The following is a 23,364-nucleotide window of genomic DNA, read 5'->3' as shown; positions in this document are numbered from 1 at the left end:
TTGGAATAAAAGGAAGTTAATTGAAAGTTTAAAAAATATCCTAAAAAATTAACCAAGCATATTTAGACATTTCTAGTAGTAGTTGACAGATAATAATATTTTTGCATATATTAAAAATTCTACCATACACATATATTAATAGCATGTTTAAGATAGATTAATTTTTTGCCAGATCAAAAAAATAAAATAAAATAATTTCACAAATTTGAACTACTTATTTAAGTAAAAACCTGTTTTAAGAAACAAGTTCTATTTTTTTTATGAATTTAAAAGTTTTAATTATAAAAATTAACAAACTCAGTAATAATATTTACAATTTTTAATATATTAAGTAGTTAATTTTTGAAGATGTTATTCATTAAACCTCTTAAACTAAGGGTCGGTGACATTGTTGAATCATAGCAATTAGTGAAGTCAATTGATATCTTAGGTTACGAATTTAAAAATACCGCAGATATAATATGAATGAGTTAGAAATTAATATATTCCTCATTGTTATAATTTTTTTAAAAAAAAAAAGAGTAAGTAGAAGACAATTCTCTCCATTATTATTCAAAGCAATTCTGAGCGCGCCAAAGACATTAATAAAACGCGCGTGGCAGTAACGCGGCAATTATTATTAAACCGAGAACCGGCACTCTTCATGCCACCTCCCTCCTTATATCGCAAGACGCAAACCCTCTTGGCCGTTAGTTACGAGGTCTCTTTCCAATTGTCAGCATCAATCTCTTTTTAATTTTTAATTTTTAATTTTTAATTTTTTTCACATAAAAAATTACTTACAGGGAGAGATAAATCCCATGCCACTTTCCCACCAGAACCTCCCTTTGCTCTCTTTCGCCGTTGATGGTGCTTGCTGCCGGAAATTCCGCCGTGGATGGACGACGGCGATCCTTCCCTGTCCGATAAAGAGGAGGAGAACGATGAGGAAGACGTGGCGGGCATTCTGTTGCGAATTCCGATCGTCGATGCTCCCATACTCATCTTCGTTTGCTTCCACAAGGCTTTTCGCTCTGAACTCGATCACCTTCGTCGCTTGGCGGAAACGGCGTCGTTGGAGGACAAGCCTCGCCGTTGCCGGCAAATGATTCTTCAGCTTCAACGCAGGTTCCAGTTTCTGAAACTAGCACATAAGTATCACTGTGCTGCGGAAGACGAGGTCAGTTTCAGTCCACGCTCTGTTTCGTTGCTAACGAATATATACTGTTGAGAATATACATGTTATTACTTGTGAAAGTAGTTTAGTTTGTAAATAACAAGTAAAATGGTAAAGTATTGAGTGCTATTGTTTCAGCTATGATTTCCAGCTTTGCGATTGCAAACGCAGAAAAAAGAGTACAGATAATTATAATTTGTTTGTGTGCCAAGATTCTCTTGTTAGTTTGAGGAATTTGATAAACGTACCCTTGATTTCAAACTTCATTTATATTTATTTCTTAACCTGCTTGTTTCTTATCTGCTAAATCCCTTACTCTTTTTCTGGGTAAATTTTAATTTATTTTATTTTTGTCAATTTTATGTTTTATGATGAACTGTAGGATAGAGACATGAGACCAAAAAAATGCATACCTACCCAAGCGATAGAGAAAAATGTTGGTATATAGGTGATAGGAAGAGACATGAGAGCATAACGAGAGTTCATGGGGATATTGGATGTGTAGTAATGTCTGGGGAATTAACCCTGCTTTTGGTTCTCTTTTAATAGAATTTAGCTACTTTTAAATTAGTTTAATGGAATTTATGCTATTTTTAAATTAATTTATATATACAAAGAAATGGTTTACTCGATGATAGTACGGATTTGATTATACTCGTTATTTCAAAATAAATAAATAAATAATTTTAAAATATAAATTTGAATAAGTATATAATTTGTGTCTTAACCTCATTCATCTTAGATAATATGTATAGCTATTTTTTTTAAATATAAAAAATTTAATATAAAAAGAAATTTTTCTCTTTAATATCAAATAACAACAAAAAAGTTATAATTCTAAACTTTAAAAATAAAATAAAAACAATAAAGAATGTTTTAATCATTTAAAATGAAAATAAATATAAAAATAAAAACGAATTAATTATTTAGATACTCATCTTTGTTTATACATTCAATTTTGAAAATTATTCGTAACAAATATACATATTCAATTTATTCAAGTATTAGTAGTCAATTTCTAAACAAATTCGAATAATATTCATAGATATTTTATTTGTCATTTTTAAGCACACAATTATGATATTGGGATGCAATAACAATATTTTTTACGAGTTCTATTGGTGTTTCTGTAGTTTTCAGTATTTTTTTTTTACAAGGAAAATTAAATAAGAAATGTCAATTCCTTAAATCAATTGTGATAAAGTGAACTTATTTGACTTTTTACGTTATTGACTACCTATCAACTAATGTTTGATGGTACACTTGGCTTGCCTCTAGTTGAGTAAATAATCAATAAAATTCTTTACAAATAAAAACATTATTTTAATATAAAATTCACTTTTTTTTTTTTTCATTTTCTCTCTAAACATATGCTATTATTATAAGTTAAGCTTCCCGATCAGGAACTAAAGTAAAAAAAAAAAGAGTGAATTTCAAAGATTTAAATGAAACTCTAAATAATTTCAGGGACTTATTTGATTTTTTCTTAGTTTAAGGGATTAGTATGATAGTGAGATGCAATTTTATTAACCAAATTGACCTTTTCTCATTCTATTCCTACTCAATCATCACTTAATACTAACAAGAGTATGGAAAGAACTAGAAATATGATTGATGCATTGAAACTACACTGCCTTCTTTTCTCGCTCGATAAGTTTCTCAAATATTTGTCTTCATGTCTGCAAGTGCATGTTTGGAGCTGAAATGCCTGTCCTTGACAACTGACGAGGAGCATGAATTGTGATTGTTATCTAGTCAAGGTTGGCACTTCTGATATCACTTTCAAACTTTTTTTGACAGGTTATCTTTCATGCACTGGATGCTCATGTGAAAAATGTCGTTTGTACATATTCGCTTGAACATAAAAGCACCTCAGACCTTTTTGGATCTGTTTTTCACTCCTTGGAAGAGCTGATGGTTCCTAAAGAGAATATTTCGAAGCTGTTCCAAGAACTTGTGTACAGTATTGGTATCTTGCAAACCTACATCTACAAACATATGCTGAAAGAAGAAAAGCAGGTGGCTGTTTGCAATTTTTGTGATTTATGAAAATATACTCTAGTTGCATGAAATGTTCTTTCCTCATTAAAGCAGGTGATCGACACAAATGCATTCATTTGGTTAATTTTTTTCGCTTTTGTTGGTTTATATCCCATTAATCTGAACCTATCGTGGAAGATACTTGCTTCATTAAATGCAGTTTAAACACATTCCATTAATTTGTTTACATCAACATTGTATTATTGCATATAATACATCTTTTATATCCTCTCATTCTTAATGTAAGACATTTTTAATATAAACACACTACCAGTGAAAAAAAAAATTTAGTTCAATTTTTAATATATCAAATTAACTTTTGTTATTAATGACTTTTAATAATTTTTTTCTTACTATTCGTTAATACAAAAACACAAATACTTATAATACTAGTAAATGAGAAAAAAAATATAAATTGTATAGAAATTATAAAGTAAAAGGGATCAATAATTTCTTCTAAAATATGTCTTATAATAAGAATCGGAGGAAATATTTTATTTTTTGCTTCCATTTTTCTTATGGGATACAGATGATGTTGAAAGCAACTATACTAGGTAGTTAGCGATATCTTGTAAGGAATGTGTGGGTAAGCATTTTTATCTTGTTAAAAAAATCAACTGTCCTGTGAAGCCCTTTACTGCATTAATGCGAAAGCTACCTCTATTAGTTATCATGACTACTCTTTTTAAGTTTTTTATAGGTGGATTTTATAGTGATATAGTGTATGTTATTAGAAATAAGGAGCATTTAGGAGAAACACTATACATTGCTCGTACCTTCTAATTAACTTGTATAGTGAATGTTCAAGTAGAGAAGCTAATAAAGGACTGACTAGGCAGCTAATTATTTTTCGTAATTATAAATGATTAATATTATAGCATGTGCTGTATAAGATAACAAATCTATATTAATATGCTAACTAATCTTGATGAGTATTATGACATTCTCTTAACTTGGAGCTTACTCAGATCACAGCTTGTTATGAATAGATTCACTTGAATAAAAAATATAAGGTAAAATGCAAAAAAGCCTGCTTTCGACTTTAGGCATGTACAATTTATGAAGTGGTCAAACCCTGACCATCTTTACGTAGTGCTAAGAGTTCAATAAAATACCTCGCCCAGACAACCTTAATCTGAGACTAATGGGTAAATCACTGAAGACCTCTTAATTGAGTGATCGAGTTAAGGCCACTTTTGCCCACTTTTGAAAAGGATGAAAACTCATTCTTTCTTTATTGAATGTGCAAGAAAAACCTATATTGTACAAGACGTTAATCTAACTAATGAAAGTGTTCACGTGGGTGTCAATTATGGCTTGCTACCTTTATCTTAGATGCTTGGTTAAAATTTAGTTTTGCAGCAATTAATTTCTTGTTCGTATGTTTGTTAATTGCAATTATCTTGACCATTAACTTCATTCTAGGATAAGGAAACGTATGATAGGGGCAAAACAAGACAACACGCTACTTATAAATTACATTTGTCGCATTTAAATTATGACCATATTATCTAATGTTATTTGCATGAGCAAGTATACATGCATTCTGGAATTCTGAAACTCACATTATCAAATTTCTGAACTACTGCAGGTTTTCCCCCTATTGATGCAGAAATTATCTACTGAAGAACAGGCCTCACTTGTGTGGCTATTCATATGTAGTGTTCCTATAATGTTTCTGGAGGAACTTTTTCCATGGATGGTATCCTTCCTTTCTGCAAGTAAGCAGTCAGAAGTTACCCAGTGTATAAATGAAATTGCACCAATGGAAACAGCACTGCAAGAGGTAGGCCACACAGTTCAGTAATTAATATATTTTAACAAACTTCCATTTTATACTAATTCAGATACCATTATGAAGGTTTTGGTTTCTTGGCTTAGAAGCAACAAACAAACCTTTACTGAGACCAGTTTTCAGAGTGGAGAATTTCAAGGTGTTGATGGTTTCCTGCATATAGAAAGATCATATAGGAAAACCGAAGAAGTTTCAAGTCTAATGGAAGTGAATGGCCAAGAAATAGAAGATGGGGTCAACCAGGTTAATGTCCTTCATCTTTGGCATAATGCCATCCAGAAAGATTTGAAAGAAATTCTGAAAGAACTTTACCTACTAAGAAAATCAGGCTGTTTTCAGAATTTAGACTCAATACTTATCCAAGTGAAATTCTTTGCCGATGTCCTCATCTTCTACAGGTAGTGCTTCTGACAATATGTTTTTTGGCGTGAGTGGAATCTGACTAATTTGTTTAATGTTATTTGCTAAAGTTCCTGACGGCCCATTCTTCTCTGCTATCTGAAATACTTATTGTGGTTCTCAATTGTCTAATTACAAAATGTATTTTTCTTACTACAGCAATGCTCTGAAGAAATTCTTTCATCCTGTACTGAGTAAATATGCTAATGTCTGGTTGTCCAAGTCTATTGAAAAATTTCTAGGTGAAAGTAACATTGAAGATATACAACAGTTGCTATTCTATAACTCAGAAAGTGGAACATCTTTGAGCAAGTTCGTAGAGAAGCTTTGCCAAAAACTGGAATCATTTGTATCAGGAGTTAACAAACAATTTGCTTTTCAAGAAAATGAGGTATTATATTTAAATCACTACTTGTTTCTTTACCAAGGAAGGCAGGTAATGAAATTAGTAATATGGAAATGGTCCTTGGTCCTTGAGTTTTACCTCACACAACAGCTTTATAAAATATCCAAATGTTGTGCTTTTGAAACTATTCTAAACTGAATAGTGTTATCGTTTTTTTTTTATCAAGATAGCAAGTAGTTGTACCTATCACTTATTCAAAAACATTGATGTAATGTTCTCAGATGAAAATTTTCTTACTCTCAGAGAATAGAACAAATATCTATTTGTTTTAGAAAATCAATTTATAGACTTGCAACAAATTGAATATCCTACACGAGAGGGATGCTCCATGCTAACATATAAAAAATTTACCAATTTGGAACCCTTACTTTTTTTGTCAGGTATTTCCTATCTTTAGAAAGAACTGCAGAAATGGAATGCAAGAGGGACTTCTAAGCTTGAGCCTACATATGATGCCTCTGGGGTTACTAAAATGTGTTATAACTTGGTTTTCAGTTAGATTGTCTGAAAAAGAGTCCAGGTCCATTCTCTATTGCATAAAGAAAGGAAACAATTCTGTCTGTAAAGCTTTTTCATCATTATTACATGAGTGGTTCCGCATTGGCTATTCAGGTAAAGCCTCTATTGAAAAATTCAGACTAGACTTGCAACATATGTTCAAAAGAAGATGCTTTATTTCACCTGAAGAAATTAAGGAAGCTCATAGATTTTCTTTCATAAATTCTGAGAAGCAGCCTCATAAAGTCTCTGACCAGAATTCTTTGTCCTGTTCTTCCTCATCTGGATCCAGTAATGTAAACAAGTATGAGATACCATACTCTACAGGAATTAATCTGCACATATTTTTTCCTGCTACAGTTGGGAAGTTACATCAGTATCCTGCATTACATGCAGCAGAACGATCTTCTATTTCCTTTCTTGATGATCCGAAACCAATTGACCTAATATTTTTCTTTCACAAAGCTATCAAGAAAGATTTGGAGTTCCTAGTTCTTGGCTCAGCCGAGCTAGAAAAAAATGATAAGTTGCTTACGGATTTCCAGAAACGATTCCATCTCATATATTTTCTTCATCAGATCCATAGTGATGCAGAGGATGAGATAGTTTTTCCAGCCTTGGAGGCAAGAGGAAAACTAAAAAACATTAGCCATGCTTACACTTTTGATCACAACCATGAAGTTGAACACTTCAATGAAATATCTCACATCCTTGATAAGATGTCTAGATTACATCTTTCAATTTCTACAATTGATTCAAATATAAAGGAGATGGGACTGCTAAGGTATCAGCATTTATGCAGGAAGCTGCAAGAAATGTGCAAATCAATGTATACATCGCTTTCCAATCATATAGACCGTGAGGAAATAGAAATTTGGCCTATAATTAGAAAATTCTTCACAAACCAGGAGCAAGGGAAGATCATGGGATGCATGCTTGGAAGAATAAAGGCAGAAATATTACAAGATATGATACCTTGGCTAATGGCATCTTTGACACAGGATGAACAACATGTTTCAATGTTCTTATGGTCCATGGCTACTAAAAATACAATGTTTGCTGAATGGTTAGGTGAATGGTGGGATGGGTACAGTTTAGCAAAGGTAACAGAGGGCTCAAAAGATGTCCCTCTTCAGCCTGTTGAGCCACTGGAGATTATATCCAAATATTTATCTGAAGAAATTCTAAATGAATTACAAGAATCATCATCTGCCAACAAAAGCATAATTTTTTTGGAGAAGGATCGTATTGGTGATAATGTTGAGCTGTCTAACTACAACCACAATGATAAAGTTAAGGTTCATAATGCAGAAAAAAATAATAATCAATGTTCAAAACGCACAAATCAATTTCTCAATGATGACAAACATGTTTGCAATGAGGTAGCAGATATCAAAAATCCGGTAGCCAATGAAGGTAAGTCGTCTAAACTTTGTGACGAGTCTGGGCGTTATGAACGACTTTTGAAATTGAGCCAAGATGATTTGGAGACGGTGATAAGAAGGGTGTCTCGGGACTCATGCTTAGATCCTCAGAAAAGGTCGTACATAATACAGAACCTACTGATGAGGTTGGTTTTATTTTCTTGTGTTTTTTTTTCTTTTATAGATGTAAGTTAAAAATCCATTCACATGCCTTCACCTAACATCTGAAGCTTATGGGAGAGTTGGTAAAACTTAAACTTTTGAGAGAGTTGATTTGAAACTAAAGTTTCATCTTCAATTTTTGGCGTAACAATTTATTAGTATCCCAGACGGTTTTCTTTGTCAGTTTTAGTGCCGATAAACAATATAATATCAATGATACTTAGATAGTTTTGTTGCATGTTTTGATTCACTTATTTTGCTATTTTTTGAAAAGATTATCAAAATGTGGGGACCTTTACTTTGCAGGATTTTTTCAACTTGTAAAATAATCCAATTCTAACATTCAGTAATGACAAGGTTATGCAATTTAGCCTGATTTTTCTTACCATTAATTTTTGGAATGGAGTAAACCTATGCTAGTCCTTGTGAATCTAACGTTGCCTTGGATAGTTGATTCTGAATGCCTGTGAATTTTAAGTGAGAGATTGTAACAAGCATTATAGAATATTGATATTTATACTGGACAGAAGTTTGCGTACAAATTTCTAAGCAGGCTGTATTCTCCTACATAAGTGAATACACTGAAATATGATACGGGGAGCTGATTGCAACTTTCAGTAATTTATTTCACGCAATAGATCCGGTCTTGTGTAGTTTAACGTTACTTTCCACATAATTTCAGCCGTTGGATTATTAAACAGCAGATCTCTTCTACTGAAGTCAATGTAAAAAATGATAATCTGGAATTTTCTGGAAAGCATCCATCATACAGGGATCCTCTAAAACTAAGCTACGGCTGTAAACACTACAAGAGGAATTGTAAGCTTTTGGCTCCATGTTGCAACCAACTTCATACCTGCATACACTGTCATAACGACGAATCAGATCATTCAATTGATAGGTAACAATACTGTGTTTAATTAATTTTTTTTATTTATGTTTAAAAATAAATAAATGTTTTATTTTTTTGAATTGATAACTTCTATTTTGATCTTTGACACATTTTCTAAATATATATACATAGAAAATCTATTACAAAGATGATGTGTATGAAGTGCTTGATGATTCAACCAATCAGTGCCACATGCTCAACAGTTTCTTGCAATTTATCGATGGCAAAATATTACTGCAGAATCTGCAAATTATTTGATGATGAAAGGTAAAGTAGCATTATGGTCATTTTTTATACTTAACCTTAAGGGAAACTTTCATTTTTTTTGTTACTTTTAATCCATTGGCGGGTTCTATGAAAATAAACATACTATAGAACATGTAACAGTTTTTGAGAATAGTGTGTCCAGGATTACACACTAATCACTTATTTTATGGTATAAATCCCATTAGTTAAAAGAGATCATTGGAGCCAAGGAAGGAGCTAATAAATAATTCATTGACGTCAACAACATAACATACTATCAGCTAGCAAATATGTGAATGCCTATTTTTAAAATTTGGGTTTTGGACTTAATTCAACCTCAATAAATAGGATTGTTAAGGTGAGAACTACCAAACTTTATAAAAAATAGACTAAACAATATATTTAGAATAATAGATTCTAATATAATTTTAGAATATAAGTTTAGAGTTTAACTCAAATAAAAAAAGACTTGTAAAATAAGGACTGGACAAACTTTAAAGGATTACATTTATAGTAAACGTTGAATATCCACTTAAAGCTCATATATTGATGGTTCCACTCTATGACAACCTTCATTTTATCTTAGTCCAAAAAACAGAGTGCAGTGATTTCTTTCACTCGAGGACACCACACCACAAAAACCTGTCTCTACATGAAATAGAACACTCTTGATCCATAAGTTTGTAGAATGCTACCATACTCCCCTTGTTTTTAATCAAAAAGAAATAATGCTCTTACATTTGCAGTAGTTGTTGATTTTGGATACATAGTTATTAGTTCGCCCGGTAGGTGTTATTATAGTTGCTAGTTTACTATCTGTTGACATGATATCATATTTCAAATTTGTGATATTTTGAATGTTGGAAAGTGATTCTTTCCTCGATAAAATTGGATCCTTATCAGAAGTGGAAAAGCATTCCCATTACAATTAATTACCAGAAACACATAGGTTGACCCCTGAGTGTGTTTACAATTCTAGTTGTATCTGGATTGAAATTGAATATTTATTAATGTGTGCATTAAGTTTGGATGTAACCCACCATTGAAGATAAATAAAACAGTGTGTGCCTTAGTTTAGAAAATGTGATAGTTTTCTGGATGCAACTGTTTCTCTAAGCAGAAACACTATTTAAAATATTAATATTTATTAAAGGTAAAACAAATACATAAAATATATACACTAAATAAAGATATCTCACTAATAGATATACAATCAAATATAATTTGATTCAAATAATTCATAATAAAAAAGACATTAATTTAAACCCATGGAAGTTATAAAAAAAACAATACTAATGATATCCATAATCCTTTAGAGGTCTTTGGGCCGTAGCTGTACCATAATCCAAGTTCTCAATGAAAATGGTCACGTGCACGAAGGTCATGCTTGTTTGTCACTTATGATGCTAAACTTGCATATTTTTGTTAGCGCTTCTTTTATCATTTATTTTAGCCATTGTTAATGAAAACCTCTTTTGAAATGCTCAACAGGGAAATTTACCATTGTCCTTACTGTAACCTGTGCCGAGTTGGAAAGGGTTTGGGTGTAGACTACTTTCACTGTATGAGTTGCAATGCGTGTATGTCCCGTTCTCTTATGGCGCATACATGCAGGGAGAAACATTTAGAGGACAACTGTCCAATTTGTCATGAATATATCTTCACATCCTGCTCTCCTGTAAAAGCCCTCCCATGTGGTCACGTGATGCACTCAACATGTTTTCAGGTACTTCCTTGCATTTTTTTTCCCTCTCCAACATCCACGGACTACAGAAACAACTTTATTAGCATTTGATGGTACTTCCAGGAATATACAAGATTTAATTACATCTGCCCCATATGTAGCAAGTCCCTCGGAGACATGCAGGTCAGTTTTTATTCAATGTTATCACGTATCCTATAATAACATATATTGATCATATTGTTGAAAACACGTTTGCCATTGAATTTCACATACTATTCATATAATCCATATGAAGATATATTGTTTGTTGAAAACTCAGGTATATTTTAGGATGTTAGATGCGTTATTGGCTGAAGAGAGTATTTCCGATCAGATGTCATGTCAAACTCAGGTTTGTCAGCTATTTTTCTTATTTATGGTGCCTTATTCTATGGTTTCTCAAAATGCATACTCTGATGGATCCTACAAAAGCTGCAGGTTATATTATGTAATGACTGTGAAAAGAGAGGAGAGACCCCCTTCCACTGGCTCTACCACAAATGCCCTAGCTGTGGTTCCTACAACACTAGAGTTCTGTGACTCTTCTCCATCGGGAGCTGCTTCTCCTCCCTTACTCTCTGTATTTAAACAATAGATTGTAAAACATTTAATGGTTATCTGCATTGCCTGTGCCTAAATAATCATCTGTTATTGTCTAAGACATTTAATTGATCTCTCTTTGCGAAACACAAGAATCGCCATTCCATCTTTAGTTTGAAAAACATGAAATGTGTCATTAGCGACAACTTACTTGCTGTTCACTTTGTTTCTGTAAGTAATAGTAACTAGATTCTAAATAAGAATAAACACGCACATAACGATGTGATTGTTTTAAGGATGATGATATTTTTACATCCACTGAACAAAAAATACTCATTTAACTTATTTCATTATATTATTAAAGTGAGTTGTGGGTGGATGTAAATTTGTAAAGAAATGTTAGTATTTTCCTTGTTTTTATAATTGAATAAGCAAACATGGCTACCTGACCTCCCCACACAAAATATAAAATTATTAAAAATTTAGCATAAGAAGAAAAATAAGTCCGATAGGTCAATTTATAATTTCTTTCTTTTATTTTTCTAAATTCTTCAAAGACTATTTGTATTATTATTACAGTAAATGAAGATGAATATTCCTTGTCTGATGTGATGCTTTAATGTAGCGTACGTAATCGCACGTAATCTTAATGAAGAAAGAGAGGTTTTGATGAACCCTAATTGTAGAGAAAAATAAATATAAAAGAAACTTTTATTCACTTGTATATTAGAGAGTAAAATACATGTGTATATATAAGAAAAAGATTAAGACCTAGCTGAAACAGAAAAGGAAAGTTCGTTCATGAAAAACTTGATTGGAAGCTATTTGAAGGGCAGATTTGTTGTCACAGTACAGGGTTGCAGGCTGGGAGAGAGGAAGATGTAAATCCTGAAGGAGGTAAGACAACCATTGTAACTCACATGGGGTGGTGGCAAGGGCTCTATACTCGGCTTCAGAGGAGCTGCAGGAGATAGTTGACTGCTTCTTTGATTTCCATGATATTAGGGAGTCTCCTAAGTAGATGGAATATCCAGTGACAGATTTGCGTGTGGTAGGACATGTTGCCCAGTCAGAGTCACTAAAACCACAAAGGTGAAGTGAACTAGTGTGAGAAAAATATAGTCCTTCACCAGGGGTGCCCTTGAGGTAAAGAGTTGTGGGTGCAGATATGAATTGGCTTAAATTGTGGACAGCGAAGGCGATGTCTGGTCGTGTGTTGGTTAAGTAAATTAGACGTCCAAGGAGTCTTCTGTATTGAGAAGTGGCATCAGCATCGAGAGGTGAGCCTTGGTCGGGAGAGAGACGGGAGGTGTGAGTCATAGGAGTGGCCACAGATGCAGAGTCAAGCATGCCAGTTTCTTGAAGGAGATCAAGAGTATACTTGCGTTGACTTAAATGAAGACCAGTACTGTTGCGTGCAATTTCCAGTCCCAAAAAGTAAGTGAGATTACCAAAATTTTTTATCTTGAAGTGATGGTGAAGGGAAGGGATGCAGTAATTGTATTGATTTCCTCCGTGTCCTCACCAGTTAAGAGCAAGTCATCAACATAAACAAGAATAACAGTGAGTTTATCATTATTATATTTAAGAAAAAGAGAGTGATCAGCAACAGAAATAGAGTAATTATTTGATAAAAGAAAAGTAGAAAGTTTGGCGTACCATTGGCGACCAGCTTGACGAAGGCCATACAAAGACCGTTGAAGCTTGCAAACATGCTGGGGAGAAGGAAGAGAGAGGCCAGGTGGGGGGGGGGGGGGGTCATGTATATCTCTTCATGAAGATCACCATGAAGAAATGCATTATTAACATCAAGTTGTTTTAAAATCCAATTTTTGGTAGTGGCAATAGCAAGCAGAAGGCGGAGGGTAGTGAGTTTAGCAACATGTGCAAAAGTGTCTAAGAAATCAAGTCCTTCAAGTTGGGTAAACCCTTTGGCAACAACTCTAGCTTTGTGGCGCTCAACAGTGCCATCAGAATGGTATTTGATTTTATATACCCATTTACAACCAATAGTTTTCTTTCCTGGAGGGAGAGGGGTAAGTTGCCAAGTATTGTTAGCAGCAAGAGCTTGAAGCTCATCTTGCATGGCAGATTGCCAAGAAGCATGTTTGGAGGCTTCATTATATGTCCGAGGTTCAGGATGAGAATTGATAGAGGAAATAACATTTCTAAAATTGGAAGATAAGGAATTGTAAGACAAGTAATTATGAATAGGATATCTACTACTTACAGTGTTGGTTGCAGTGTGGAAATCTGCAAGATAGGCAGGTTGTCGGTGAGGACGAGCTGATCTTCTTGGAAATTGGGGTGAGATGCTTCCTGGAGATGTAGGCGGTGATAATTCTGATGGAGTTGTAATGTTGGATGCAGGAGCAGAGACACTATTTGTTGGAAGATCATAGGATAATGAGGCTGGTGGAGGAACAGTATTGGGTGCAGGAGTAGAGGCACATGGCTCGACAGGAGGTGCAATATCAGAAAAAAAATCAAAAGCAGAATTATATGCATTAGAAATAGGGAGAGATAAAGTGTGAGGGTCCTTAGGCAAGCCACTGTCCAATTTATAAGGAAAGTGGTTTTCATGAAAGATTACATGTCTTGATATCTCTATGCTATGAAACTTTAAATTTAAGATAATATAACCTTTTGTATTTTGCGGGAAGCCAAGAAAAATACCTTTGATAGATCTATCATCTAATTTTTTCCTATGTGCAGTAATGGTACTAGCATAACAGAGACAACCAAACACTTTTAGAAAGGAAATGTCATATGGTTTTCCAAACAACTTTTCATGAGGAGTGATGTTATCAAGTAATGGAGTAGGAATAACATTTATTAAGAAAACAACATGATTTACAACAAATTCCCAAAAAATAGGAGGAAGATTTGCTTGAAAAAGTAAAGTCCGGGTTACATTTAGTATGTGTTGATGTTTACGTTCTACAATGCCATTTTGTTGTGGTGTTTCAACACAAGATTTTTGATGTATAATTCCCTTTGAAGCATAAAAATTTGACATAGCAAACTCAACACCATTGTCAGTACGAATCATATTATTGGCTTGGGATGTCTAATTGGTGAATTTGTAGCCAGGAGGGAACCCATGCTTTTTATAACAGGTGTCAACAGTGTGGCCAAGACGATTACAAAAAGTGCAGACTTGTGGCCTGATAAGCCCAACAAATACTCGTTAGGATAGACTCGAAATGGCTCTGATACCATGTTACGAAGTGGACTTTAAGCCTAACTCAACCCCATAAAACCGGCTCATAGGGTTGAGGTTTGCACCCACTTATATACAATGAAAGGCTCTAATCTCTAGTCGATGTGGGATCTCCAACAATTATAATTATTATATTTTCATATAGTCTATTTGTAAGAATTATTATATTTTTCATATAAATGTATATAAAAAGTGTGTTAATCTATAATAAACGTGATAAAAACAAGACAATAGCTTGATGTAGTTGTTCATTGATAGACATAACATATATATTAGCAAATTAGATGGAGCATATCTCTCGAATTTGATCGTATATGAACAATAAACATGAGTTGAATGAATATGCAGAAACATCATTTTCATAATACTTGATATGGTATCAAAGTCATTTAAAATCTATCATAACGAGAGTTTGTTGGGTTTATCATGTCACCCGCTATCGGACCACTTCGAACCACCCATAAATGTGTACATGAGTTGTCACTCTCAGCGTGATGGGGTGTGTTGGAAATCCTACATCGTCTAGAGATTAAGACATTTTACCTATCCTAACGAGAATTTGTTGGATTTATCAGATCACTCATTATCGGTCGCTAGCGAACCATCCATAAATATATAGTCTCACACACGATTTATCACTTTCGGCGTGACATGATGTGTTGGAGGTCCCACATCGACTGGATATTAAGACATTTCATAGTATATAAGTGGGTATTGTTGACTTGAGTCCTTAGAATCACAAGAAAATAGGAGGATTAATTGTAAACAACTATCAAATCCTTGTGATCAAGGATTTAAATTACTGAGTATTGTGTATAGGTTAGATAATTCATAAACTTTCTCTTTTTTTTTTATCTATTTATACTCTGTAAATAACTCAAAAGAGATACACATGAATAAAATACCTTATGTATTGACATGGTATCAGAGCATAATCTTGAGACCTAAACAGTCTTGAATAGATGGATGCCTCCGCTGTCGAGTCCATTATGGAAAATCTTACAGCCAAAATGAAAAATTTTGGCAACTACCTAGTCAACATCACAATCACTGATCTTTGAGCCATCGACGTACCGATCAGCATCAAGTTGGATGATTCCAACTACGGCCTGTGGTCCCAAGTGGTTGAGATGTACATCTGATGACTTTTTACGGCAAGTGCACCGCGTTTGTCAAAAGTAATAATTGTCCCTAAGGACGGATATCGATCCCACAAGGAACAGTGAATTATCGAGTACAATAATCGCTAAATATAAAAATAGAACAATTAAAAGAGTTTTGAATTAATTGTGTTGGCATTGATCAATAAGAAAACAGACAAAGAATTAGTTATTTCAATTGGAAAAATAAGGATTAGTTTCATCTCTCTCACTCTCAAGTATTTTGATTAGCATGTCAATATTAAGTTCTTTGATTGGAATTGATGCCCGTATAAAAATCATTTATATCGATTCCTCGCATATAAAATCCTTAAGAATGTCCCCTAACTATCGATCCCTCGCATAATTATAAGAACAACTTAGAACGAAGCTCAGACGTTTAATAGCAATTAACATTTCAAGTCTATTCCTAACACTCAAATATGTTAAGTATTGTTGTTTAGGTCCGAACCCTAAAAATACCTCCCGGTCAGATTTAAGATTCTCAATTTGTCACGGAAAGTTAAAAGTAAAACAACAATACCAATAATCAACCAAGAACTGAATATTAATATATAAGATATCACCTCAATACATAAGAGTTTGAGCAGATTACTCTCAATCCCAAAGGGTAGAATTAGCCACGCATACTTCTAGCACCTTCCATTCTCCCAATTGGGTTACAATTCACTCTATGGTGTTTTCCTCTCAATCTGGCACCCTACGGTTGAGCCTCTAGCCCTCTATTTATCTTAGTTTTCTAGGTCTATGTTGGTTATTGTGTCGCGCTAATGGGCTAAATGATAAAACATAAAAAAAGCCCAATCTTTCTTTGCATCTTTTTACATTTTGGGACCTTCTATCTTTATTTTTTTAGCTCAAATCATTCATCTTTAATCCAAATCTCCAATCTTCCTTAAAAATCTGCAATTAACACCAAATTTGGGAATAAAATACTCTTATTCAAATAAAGATCATAAAAATGTAAAAAGGTATAAATTCATAAATTAGGGATTATTTTATATGTAAATTAGCAATAAATCCTCATAAGTGTCTATATTTTAATATGAAATATTACTGAAATTAGACACTTATCAACATCTCAGGCAAAGACAAACTGGGATATATTGACAGATCATTCCCACGGCCTTCGGAAACTGATTCAACGTTCCGTAAATGGCAAACTGAGAACACCATAGTGAAAGGATGACTGATCAACTCAATGGATCCCTCGTTAGTGGGGAATTTCATCCGCTTCCCAACAACAAAAGGGGTTTAGGATGCCATTGCTACGACATACTTTGACGGATCTGATACTTCACAGGTTTATGACCTGCGACAAAAGTTAACTCGGATGCGGCAAAAAGGAGGACCGATTGAAAAATGTTACAATGATCTACAAGGGTTGTGGCGTGAGATAGACTTCCGACGCCCTAATCCCATGGATTGCCTAAGAGATATACAAAAATACAATTCTCTCTTGCAGGAGGAAAGAATTTATATCTTTCTCGATGGATTGGATGACTGACTTGATAACATTCAGAGTGACATACTCCAACTGAAGCCATTCCCCACAATCGAGCAAGCTTACGCACACGTTCAAAAGGAGGACACTCGTCAGACTGTGATGACATCTGAGGCAAAAATATAACAAATGGTGTTGTTAATGCCACTAAAGGCTTAAAATGTGGCCAATTGCCAACATTAGGGGTTGGAAACACAACTCAATCTTGAAGTTGAAGGATCCATCCAATGGAGGAAAGTGCACATATTGTGGAAATGCCAGATACACTAGTAATACCTATTTCAAGTTACATGGGTATCCAGAGTGGTGGCATGAGTTGCAAGTTAAGAAGAAAGAGGACACCACTACACTTGAGAATGACACTGGTAAAGCTACTGTAGTCACTGTCGAGTCTCAACTCTTGCTTGTTTCTGAGTGTTCTCAGTCAAATATAAAGTTGATGGATCCATTGATCGACACAAGGCAAAGCTAGTAGCTAAAGGGTTCAACCAGGCGTGCGGTATAGATTTTATAGAAACTTTTTCACCGATGGCCAAACTAAATACTATTAGAGTCCTATTATCTCTTGCAGTAAATTTGGATTAGTCACTACTCCTACTCCAGCTCGACGTGAAGAACGTTTTTCTCCATGGAGATGTTGAAAAAGAGGTTTGTATGGATATCCCACCAGGCTATATGCCCTCTTCCAGAACCAAGGTGGTATGTAAGTTAGAGTAGACATTATATGGATTAAAACAATCACCTCGAGCATGGTTTAGAAGGTTTAGCTCAGTTATGAGAAGATATGATTTTAACCAAAGTAATGCAGATCACACCCTATTCTTAAAGCATCAACAAGGAAAGGTGACATCTCCAATTATTTACGTAGATGACATGATTATTACTGGAGATGATACTAAAGAAATTTCAAGACTACAAGAGCAATTGGCAGTTGAGTTTGAGATGAAGAAATTGGATGGACTCAAGTTCTTCTTAGGAATAGAGGTGACGAGGTCACAAAGAGAAATTTTATTGTCTCAAAGAAAGTATGTGTTGACCTATTGGGCTGAAGTGGGGTTGTTGGACTGTAATCCACCAGATACTCCAATAGTCCAAAATCACAAACTCTCACAACACACAAACCAAGTACCTACAGATAAAGGAAGATACAAAAAGTTAGTGGGAAAACTTATCTATTTGTTGTGTACTCGCCCTGATATTGCCTATGTTGTAAGTGTGGTGAGTCAATTTATACATAATCCAAGTGAAGAACATATGGATGTAGTAAAGCAAATACTTCGTTATTTAAAAGCATCACCAGGAAAGGGGTTGATGTTCTCTAAGAATAATCACTTGAATGTTGAAGGGTACACTGATGCAGATTGGGCATGGAATGTTTTAGACAGAAAATCTACATCAAGATACTTCACATTTGTGGAGGGAATTTAGTTACACGGAAAAGTAAAAAGCAAAAGGTAGTGGCTTTGTCTAGTGTTGAAGCTGAGTTTAGGGGCATGACAAAAGGACTTTGTGAACTATTATGGCTTAGAAGGTTACTGATGGAGATTGGCTTTGGTCCTAACATGGAAACGAACATATTTTGTGACAACAAAGCTGCAATTGATATCTCACAAAACCCTGTCCAACATGATCGAACCACTACAAAAAAACGTGTATATAGTGACGGTTTTAATATGGCGGTTACTAAACACTGCCACAATTTTCTGTATAATACGACAGTTTAATAACCGCCAGAATTCTCCGTCAAACTATGTCATTTAGAACCGCCACAATTGTCCTTCGAAATATTCACTCTCCCGCATTTTCTTCCCTCCATACCATTCCTTTTTTTTTTCAATTTTTTTCTTCTTTTGACCCTTTGAAAACCTCACTTTTACCTCTTTGGAAACCTGAACCATTCACACCTCACAAAAAGCAGTCTTTCGAACCCTTTCACTAAACCCTAAATTTTCTCACTCTCATTACCGCAAACCCTCCCACCCCTCCTCATATAGAGCATTCTTTCCAACTCTTTCTCCACACTTCTCCCCTAAAGTCACTCGGTGACTATCATTTCCCAAACCCTTCCATTTGTGAATCGAAAGAGAAACAAGGAAAGGGGGAAATGATTTCGATTTCAGAAGAGGAATATTAATACTAAGGAGCTTGTGAAAGAGAGGGTTCACTCTTCCATAATGAAGACGACGAAGGGTGGTAAGGTCATGAACCCCACCAATGCTTATCGAAAGGAACTTTGCGAGAAAATAATTGAAGAGGGTATTCTTCACTTCCTCAACCCACACTCCATTTTCTCTTAGCTTTTGATGTCTTTTTGTCGTTCCTCTTTTTTCTCTTATCCCTACCCTAATTCGTGTTTTACCCTTTTATATACTCTGTTTTTAATTGATTGAAAGTGCAAGTAGTTTCTCTTCAAATTTGATAATGCGAAAAAGGTGCAAATAGGGTTTTAAAATAAATAAGTTGTTTTAGTTTCAATCAAATGAACTTATAACTTAATTTGTTGTGATTTTTGTTCCTTAAACTGTGTGTTCTTGTTATGTATTGCTTGTGTTTTTGATAAATTCAACTCATGGTCGGATTTATTGTTTTTACAGCTTACGGTGTTATGGCTTATGCAACTCAAGTGCGTCCTGGTGATTTTATTGCTATTGAACTGGTGTTGGTTCTAGGTAAATAATTAATTTTTAAAATATTTTTATTTTGTTAAATATTCACCTTGATGTGCCTACTGTCCTTTGTATTTGTCTTCAAATTTTCTAGGTCAAGAAAAAGTGGATAATTCTTGTTTGTGGTATTGTATATTTTACCACTGCTAAATATTGTCCAGCTTAAGTGCTTGGAACTTGTAATAACCATTTTATTCACATTTGATTAGGACTATATTGCCTAAGTTACTTTAAATTGTTGGAAACTAGTTCTGAACAATATATGTCTAATATTATTCAAAACATTAAATGTGCCACCCACTAGGCTATTGAGAACCTAAGAAATATTTCTCCCAACTGGTATTAGTGAAAAAGGAAGAAAAAAATGGCAGTGTGTGGAGTTCTAAACCAACTGGTATTACTACAACATATTTTTTTTTTGTTTTGGGTTTCACTGGTTTTTTTGGTGAAAGGGTGTGGGTATAGTAATTTATCTCTTTTCTTTTGGTTGCTGCATTTTCCATTTAGCTAGTTTGGTTGTAGTGTTGTAGTGTTTTTGGATTAGAATAGTTTCTATTTTGCTTTAGAAGTTGTTGGTGCAGTTGGTTCTTTGAAGCTACCGCAAGTGCTACTGCATCATTTTTAGGGTGTAGTTTTTTTTGTTTTGATTGTTAGCTACATAGGGATGTTAGGTTTGCTACCTTGTGCCTAGTTATTTTGGTGTAAAGTAATAATGCATTTTGGGTACAATTTCTTCATCATGGAAAGTAATGCATTCTACATGGATGATATTAGCTTACATGGAAAGTACTGCATTCTGTATAACCTTTCTATATTTGTATCAAACAGGTTCTACTCTTTTATTTTCTTTCTCCATTTTCCTCATTGGTTCTATTATATATTTTAGCTACGTATCCCCATTCTCCACAGTTTATATTTTCTATGTTTTGTAGTTTCTTTTGTTTTCGGTAAGGTCTTCATATATGTTTATTGCAAATTTCAAAGCTTGGTGTATCTCAATTCTGTTCAAAGTTTCTTTGGGCCAAGGTTTATGTATCTCTATATTTTTCTTTTACAAGTGATATCTTTCTCAACATCTTTTCCCTCTGCAGGTTTTCTTTCATTGGCTAGAATTTTTTTTCTGTTGGTTTTATTTTTGGTTTTTAGTTTCAATCCCTTGCATTATAAATTATTGATGTTTATATAGCTAGGTAAAGCATGAAATAAACAACCCTTCAACTCTCATAATTGCTTAGTTGCTCCTTTTCTCTTTACTTTTCTTTACATTGTTGATCTTATAAACTGCTCCATCCCCTGTGCAATGTTCCTTTTGCAACTAACTGGTGAAACAGTGGGAGAAGTAGAGGTTGTAGCTGATATTGCCCAGTAATTGCCCAGGTACGCTATCTTTCAAGTCTTAAGGTTTTTTTTATGTAAATTATATATAACATGACAATAATAAATATGTGTTTGGTCCATTATAGGTTGGGATGAATAAAGAAGTGGAGATATTGATGGAAAGCAAGGTTTTGTGTAATGTGGTGGTGAAACCTGAATGGATCAAACCTTTGTTTTTGGAGTCATCGTAGTTCTTGAGTACATTTATGGAGAATCGACCTACTGCAAAGTTTGAAATTGTTCTAAGTACATGATGTTTGAAGAATTATTATTGTATAAAACTAATAATGGTTTTATTTTCTTACCATAAATATGCATATATATGAAACCAGAAAACTCCTTATGGAAAGAAAATTGGATTATTGTTTTAAGCTAGTGCTTATAACTTATTTCCTTAATTCGCCTTCTTGTTTGACAATATGGATGTGAAAATTAATTATTTAATTATTATTTCTTGAGCTTATTGTTTATTGTGAAATTGGATTGGTGATGGATGAATTGGAAAAGTTTGGAACTGAATTAATTGAATAAATTAGATATGAAATTGGGTAATTTGGCTAAAGAAAAATCTCAAGAAAATAACTCTGAATTAATGTATATGTATTATATTCACGGAATGAATTTAATTATGATATCAAATTAAATAATATTATGAAATCAAATTAAAGTTTAATTATGATATGAAATTATATAATAGAATTAAATAAATTATTATAAATATTAAAAATAAAATAAAATTAAATATTTAATATTCAAATTATGACAGTTATAAAGAGTATTATAAATGTCATACTATACTGTATTAAGTGGTGGTTAGAAATGCCACTATTTACTCTAGAATTAGTTTAACCAATTTTAACATTATGACATTTATAACTGACGTAAATTACACGCTTAAAACCGCCACTTTATACAATGCATAATATGGCGTCTGCTACAACGGTTCTCAATTGACCGCCATATTAAACTTTGTGGCGGCAAGAATTCTGGCGGTATGCGGTACCGCCACTGATGTATAATGTGGCGGTTAAAAATGCCAGTATTTACGAAAATAACCGCCACCACATACACGTTTTTTTGTAGTGAACAAAGCATGGGGAAGTAGATAGATATTTCATCAAGCAAAACCTTAAGGAGAAAATTATTGGATTTCCTTTTATCAAGTCGGAAGACCAGTTGGCAGATATTCTTACGTCCGATAAGAACTTCCATGACTCCCTTAACAAGTTGGGCATTAAGGACATTTATGCACCAACTTGAGGGGGAGTGTTGGCGTGAGTCATTAGAATCACAAGAAAATAGGAACATTAATTGTAAGTAGTTATCAAATCCCTGTGATCAAGGATTTAAATTACTGAGTATCTTGTATAGGCTAGATAATTCCTAAACTTTCTCTCTTTTTTTTTTATCTATTTATACATGTACACTACAAAAAAAATCATCAAATAGAAACCAATTTTTAGACACCAAAATAATTAGTTGCAATAGTAACAAAATTATAGACCATTTTATAAACTAAAAAAAAAATAGTTTCTATTATTGTGAAATAGTTTCTAAATTGATATCTAATTAGCTACCAAAGTTTAACTACCAATTATTTAGATTCTAAATTTGGTAGCAAAAACCTTAGTTGCTAATTGGATACTAATTTAGAAACCATTTAACAATAATAAAACTAATTTAGAAACCAAAAATTTATTTAGTGCCTAAAATGGTCTCTAATTTAATCATTATAGTAACTAATTATTTTTTGTCTCTAAAATTGATTTCTATTTCATGATTTTCTTGTAGTGGTAAATAACTCAAAGGAGATACACATGAATAAAATACCTTATGTATTGACAGGTACAAACCTCACCTTATAAGTCGGTTTTATGAGGTTGAGTTAGGCTTAAAGTTCACTTCTTAATATACCTTAACAAGGATTCAAACAAAATAAAATACAAGTCTAACTGAGGCAAAATTGGATAAGTTTATCATATAGCAAATTTTGAAATTCACTCTTATTGATGATCATTTATTACATGACCCAACTAAATATCACAGGTTAGTTGGAAGACTCATTTACCACACAGTCACAAGGCCAAATATTGTCTACTTAGTTAGAACTTTAAGCTAGTTTATGCAAGAGTCTCACAAAACACATTGGATGC

At 33.6% G+C, this 23,364-nt stretch overlaps 2 protein-coding genes and 1 long non-coding RNA gene across 3 annotated transcripts; all 3 read left to right on the top strand.

Moving 5' to 3' along the window:
- Positions 1 to 648: 648 nt before the first annotated feature.
- Positions 649 to 11,453, top strand: LOC137807810 (zinc finger protein BRUTUS-like At1g18910). Its single transcript, XM_068608621.1, has 13 exons — positions 649 to 700; positions 786 to 1,159; positions 2,957 to 3,175; positions 4,788 to 4,982; positions 5,058 to 5,389; positions 5,550 to 5,781; positions 6,177 to 7,864; positions 8,563 to 8,781; positions 8,905 to 9,039; positions 10,510 to 10,744; positions 10,826 to 10,885; positions 11,022 to 11,093; positions 11,180 to 11,453. Exons 2-13 carry the CDS (start codon positions 878 to 880, stop codon positions 11,279 to 11,281), a joined length of 3,771 nt encoding a protein of 1,256 aa, XP_068464722.1. The 5' UTR covers positions 649 to 700; positions 786 to 877; the 3' UTR covers positions 11,282 to 11,453.
- A 6,489-nt stretch (positions 11,454 to 17,942) lies between these two features.
- Positions 17,943 to 18,596, top strand: LOC137805645 (uncharacterized mitochondrial protein AtMg00810-like). Its single transcript, XM_068605586.1, has one exon. The coding sequence runs from the start codon at positions 17,943 to 17,945 to the stop codon at positions 18,594 to 18,596; it is 654 nt and encodes a 217-aa protein (XP_068461687.1).
- Positions 18,597 to 19,034: 438 nt separating this feature from the next.
- LOC137807807 (uncharacterized) lies at positions 19,035 to 21,669 on the top strand. Its single transcript, XR_011080602.1, has 4 exons — positions 19,035 to 19,424; positions 19,763 to 19,837; positions 21,166 to 21,211; positions 21,298 to 21,669. It is a non-coding gene; the product is annotated as an uncharacterized lncRNA (long non-coding RNA).
- The last annotated feature ends 1,695 nt before the right edge of the window (positions 21,670 to 23,364 follow it).

Source organism: Phaseolus vulgaris, chromosome 3 (assembly GCF_000499845.2).
Source record: "Phaseolus vulgaris cultivar G19833 chromosome 3, P. vulgaris v2.0, whole genome shotgun sequence".
Taxonomy (NCBI): Eukaryota; Viridiplantae; Streptophyta; class Magnoliopsida; order Fabales; family Fabaceae; genus Phaseolus; species Phaseolus vulgaris.
Note: the sequence above shows the minus strand (reverse complement) of the source record. Positions and strands in the feature narration are given on the sequence as shown.